The sequence below is a fragment of the Chinchilla lanigera genome, unplaced genomic scaffold, assembly GCF_000276665.1.
Source record: "Chinchilla lanigera isolate Chin_1 unplaced genomic scaffold, ChiLan1.0 scaffold00014, whole genome shotgun sequence".
NCBI lineage: Eukaryota > Metazoa > Chordata > Mammalia > Rodentia > Chinchillidae > Chinchilla > Chinchilla lanigera.
The window spans coordinates 13,611,543-13,616,999 of record NW_004955415.1 but is presented as its reverse complement, the minus strand read 5'-3'; the positions used below and the strand labels follow the sequence as shown (position 1 = coordinate 13,616,999).

Genomic DNA, 5,457 nt, shown 5'->3' with positions numbered 1-5,457 from the left:
AAAAAAAAAAAAAAAAAAAAAAAAGAAAAGAACTAAAGAAAATACAGTAAGAGATAACAAGAGAACTAAAATGGGACACTAGAATATTGATACTTAACAATTAAGTAGTAGTTGGTGGGCTTGGGGGCCATTTCAGTTTCAATCACAGCATGTTTATCTGTCAGACCTGTGATCCTGGAATTTCAGATAAATTGAGGGAAAGAATAACTCAGAAAAAAAACAGGTTGGGAAGAGTTAGGTCAATGATTGGGCCCTGTTACAACCATTTGTATTAGGTTCAGAAAAAATTGCCATATTTATGTTGAGTTTCCCCAAGTAAGAATATTCTTTGGTAGTTCTGGTGAATGTTGTGAAGGTTGTTAAAAATACACTTAGGCTCACCTACATCTCCCTTTTCTTTTTTTCCAGTGTTTTTGTTACTGATACATGGTTACATAATGATTACATTTCTTGTGGGGATTGTCACAGCTACATGACACATCTTCATTCCTTTTTTTGTTTGTTTTTTTTGAGACAGGGTCTCGCTATACAGTTCAGCCTGGCTCACTTTGTAGCCCAGACTGGTCTTGAACTTGCAACAATCCTCCTGCCTCAGCCTCCTCAGTGCTGGGATTGCAGGCTTGCACCCCTTCATTCCTTTTTTCATCCCTTTCCTCTCTCTTTCCCTTTTCCTTCCGTTCCCTTCTCTCTATCTCTTTGGGGTTTTTTGCTTTTTTTCTTTTGAGAAAGGGTCTTGCTATGTAGCCCAGCCTGGCCTTGCATTGATCTTCCTGCCTCAGCTTCCCAAGTGCTGAGATTACAGCTATGTGCCAACATGCCCAGATCCTTCTCTCCATCTCTTGATACCTTTCCCCTTTGAACAAAATCTATCTCCTACTTTCTATTATTTATCTTTTATTTTGGTCTTTATTTGTAATTTGGTTTTCTCATAGAAGAGAAACCATGAGGTATTTAAGCTTATGTGTCTGATTTATTTCCCTTAACATTATGGTCTCAAGGTGCATTCATTTTCCTGAGAATGACTCAAGTTTGTCCTTTCATTTTGTTTTGTTCTTGTTTTTTTGAGACAGGGTCTCGCTATGTATTCCAGGCTGGACTTGAACTAACTCTGTAGCCCAGGCTTGCCTTGAACTCTTTTTATTTTTTTAATTTTAAATTTTAAATTTTTTGGTCTTTTTGAGGCAGGGTCTTGCTATGCAGTTCATGCTGGCCTTGAGCTCAGTTTGTAGCTCAGGCTGGTCTCGAACTCACGCCGATCCTCCTGCCTCAGCCTCCCGAGTGCTGGGATTATAGGCGTGCACTGCCACGCCCGGCTTGCCTTGAACTCTCAGTGATCCTCAAGTTTATCCTTCTTTATGGCAGAGTAGTACTCTGTGGTATATAAATGCCACATTTTCTTTATTCATTCGTCTGTTGGTGGACCTATTTCCAAGGGTCTCTTTGGGTCTGTTGGGTCTATTTCCAAGATTTAGCTATTATAAGTTATGCTGCTATAAACTTGTCACTGTAATATGATGTCTTTCACTTTTCCAGGACCCTAAATCCCTTGGATCCTATTTTTCTTTTGTGCCTTGAAAGACTGTCAGTGGCCAGCATCTTCACCTCTGTGCTGCAAGCTTCCCCTTCCCCTCCCAGCCCCACGGCCACCCCTGAAGCCATCCTACCCAACACTGCCAGGGAACTAAACAATTTAACTGTTCCTCAGTCAGGGACTGTTCGGATCTGGCGGACAAAAATGGGACCCTTCACCTTCAGGGAGGAGTAATTGAGGCACATTCTCTCCCCAAGTTCCATAGCAAGCTTGGAGTCAAGTCCTCCACAGAGGCAACATATATGTCCCTTCCCGTTCCTGCCTGGAGTCCCTTGAGTCCTGCCCCTTGCTGATAAACTGCTTCCATTTGAATCTTTATCTCAGGAGCTGCTTCTGGGAATCTAGACTAAGAGGGTGAGAAAGGAGGACCAAGCTGGGTGTGATGGCACATACCTATAATCCCAGCCCTTGGGAGGCTGAGGCAAGGCCAGCCTGAACTACATAGTGAGACTGTCTGAAAAAAAAAGAAAAAAAAAAAAAAAAACAAAAACAAAAGGAAAGGAAAAAAGGAGGACCTGCCCAGGAAGTCCCAGCTGCAAGGGGAGGTTTCCACAAGGTGGAGCCAGGGCCCTGGCTAACTTACAACATCAGTAGGATGGCTGGGATGATCAGTCCTGGATTGGCAAGGAAAGCAAAGATCTTGCCCAAGAAGGTCGGGAAATCATTTTCAATGGTCTCGTGGAGGACATCATACATTCTGTTTTTCCCACTGGAAGGAGGAGAGGACACGTTACAGCATGCTGCAAATCTCATATGGTACACACAACCGTGTCCACACCCCCATGCCTCCCGAGCTGCCACTTGGCACTGCTATCCTGGGAGAACTAGCGCTCTGCTCCAAATGGACTATAAGTAAAAAGTGTCCCCTGGTGGCTGCTACTTTGGCTGGGGCATATAGCTGGGTCTACACACTGGGTCGCCAGCTTTCTACCTCTCAAAGTACATTGGTGTTCTGTGTTTGACACCTTCCTCAGCAAAAACAAAACAAAACCAATAAAAAAAAAAGACTGGGTTTTCTAATACATTCTTAAAGAAAACTGCGTGTGATGTAGTTACGAGACCCACGTGCTGCTCCCTCTAGGCTCCCTGGCATGGAAACAGTGCTCTGAAGGTTGATGTGGTGGACACTTCATGGAGCCTCTCAAACATGGCCACAGTGAGTCTCCACAGTATATTCCAGGAGATTGGATTGCCCAAGGTAAGCTCCTGCTATCTGCAAAAGTAATTTCGATTTTCTTCAAATTCCTAGTAATCGTTATGCAGGATGACTCCACTAATGCCTGCCCAGAGATTCCTGGGTTGTGGTAGCTCTTAATTGGTATTTTGGTACCAAGAAATGGATTTAGGGGCTTGAATTTCCTGATTAAAATCCGTGCTCCCCCCTTCATTAGCTTTGGGACACTATCGACCATTTACTTATTCTCTTTATGCCTCTTCCATTCCCTGGCTATCCCCGCTGGAGCTGTACTGTTAAATGTGGCTATTAAAAAGAACACAAAAATTAATTAAAGTAAAATTAAAAATTCTATTTCTTAGACATTCAAATACCCAAAAGTACTGTGACTGTTAGCTGCTATAATGGAAGAGTAGATGTGGAATATTTTCATCATTCCAGAAAATTCTATTGGACATGCTAAGGTTTGATATTTTGGCAAGATACTAAAAATTTCTCTGCCCTAGTTTCCTCATCTGTCTATTGAGCTATCAGATATAGTATAATGCTAATATAGTATAAATGGTATCATAATTGTATTTGTCTCAGAAGATTATTTAGATGACACAGACATGAATTCATGTAAAATACTGAGTATGTTGCTGTCAAGTTATGAGTGCCTTCCAAAATGTTGCAGCCAGAAGCCTTATTTTTCTCTTGTGTAAAATATGTATCAGGGTTGACAGACACTGACCCATAGATAGCTTGAGCTTGTCACCTATTTTTATATGACCTCTGAGTTAAGAAAGATTTTTGCATTTTCAAGTGGTTTGAAAAAAATCAAAGAAATGTATTTTGTGACACATACAAACTGAAGAAAGAAATTCACACTTCAAGATCCATAAATAAAGTTTTACTGGAACACAGCCACATTTGTTCATTTATATTTTGTCTGTGGCTGACTTTGTGCTATCATGGCCGAGGTGGGCGGTTGCCTCCGAGACCATTTGTGGCCATCTCATCACTCAGCACTGCTGTACCTCAGATTATAAACCACAGTGACATGGCTGTGACAGCATTTCAAGGTACTTCAAGTGCAGTGCATGTCACCACACCATGACATTTCACTTAATTTTTATTACTAGTCCATACCCTTCATATGAAAATAAGAAAAGTGAACTTCAAATATGCTTTAAGTCAAGGTTGAGTATGGATTATTTTTTCATTGCAGTAAACATTATATTAGTTCCCAGTAGCTGCTGTAACAAATTATCACACTGGTAGCTTAAAAAGATAAGTCTGAAGTCTGAAATAGTTTCACTGAACTAAAACCAAATACTGACAGGGCTGCTGTCCCTCCGGGGGAAGCTATAGAAGAATATCAGTTTCTTTGCTGTTTTCAATTTCTAGAGCTGCCCTCCTTGATTTCCTTGGCTTGTGTCCCCATCTTCCATCTTCAAAGCAAGCTGCATAAAATCTCCAAATCTCTGCTCCCACCATCACATCACCTTCTACTCTTGTGAAGTCAAATCTCCCTTTGCGTTCCTCCTACAAGGACACTTGTGATTGGGGTCCACCTGGATAAGCCATGATGATGTTCCCACCTCGGGATCCTTAAATTTAGTCAGATTGGCAAAGGCCCTTTTGCTATATAAGGTCTCACTTTAGTTTCCAGGGATTAGGATCTGGATATTTTGGGGGGACCTTAAGTAACTTTCTATATTCTGTTCTTTGCCTCCTTGCAGTTCACATCCATCCTACATGCAAAATATATTCACTCTACTCCTTCACCCCCCAAAATTTCAACTCATTACAGCATCGACTCAAAGTCCAAAATATCTAAACATCAACAGTTCAAAAATTCCACATCTCATTATTGAAGCCATCCAAATCAGGTATGTCCCCTGGTGGCTGGAAAGGAAAAAAGGAGGACCTGCCCAGGAAGTCTTCTAGGTTTGACCCATTTTGAGGCAAAATTCTTTTCCAGCTGTGAGCCTGGGAAACTAGAAAACAAATTATTTGCTTCAAAAATACATTGATGGGACAGGCATAGATTAACAGTTACAGAAATTCTAATTCTAAAAGGGAGAAAATGGAAGGAAGGAAGGAATCACCAGTCCTGAGCAGTCTCAAAATTCAATCAACAAACTCCATTTATTTGGCATTTAAGGCTTAAGAATAATCCTCTGGGCTCTTGGATCCAACTTCTGTGCCTGCAGATCTGCTTTTGAGGATTGCAGCTCTGCTGTTGGAATCAACCTTTCCCTTTCTTGAAGATGTTCTGGTGGTGTTGATTTTATCAGCCTGTTTCCTGCCTGTAAATTCTGGGTAGCCAACAGGTTTCTTATTCTTTGTTTTCACTTGTCCTTTTCAGTCCAGGTTGGCAGTGTTTCTCCTGATACAACATTCTCAAAAGCTGTGGGTCCTCCATGTAGGTCCTGAGAATTCACTTTTTAGGTAAGAGAATCTTCCACTGTCTTCGCTGGATATCTTATCTGTGTTCCTAGCTCCCACTGAGATTGTTGAGGGGATCTGAGTCACATGCTCGTTCTCATCAGTGAGTCCTCTATGTGAAGGAATATTCATTTTTAATCCTTCAGAAGCACTAACAGAAGATTGTCCAGTCACCCTCTTGATTTTCTTTTTAGAGCACTGTTTGTTAACAGTGAATCTAATCTTAGCTTCTTTTACAAGGTAGAAAAGCTGAGAAAAT

The 5,457-nt window shown here is 41.3% G+C and overlaps 1 protein-coding gene across 1 annotated transcript in view; it reads right to left on the bottom strand.

Moving 5' to 3' along the window:
• The window catches only part of Tmc2 (transmembrane channel-like 2), an 80,860-nt gene that overhangs the window by 9,126 nt on the left and 66,277 nt on the right, over positions 1-5,457 (bottom strand). The window contains exon 16 of the mRNA XM_005380756.2: positions 2,175-2,300. Within this exon, the coding sequence (XP_005380813.1) occupies positions 2,175-2,300 (126 nt within the window). The remainder of the gene's footprint in view (positions 1-2,174; positions 2,301-5,457) is intronic.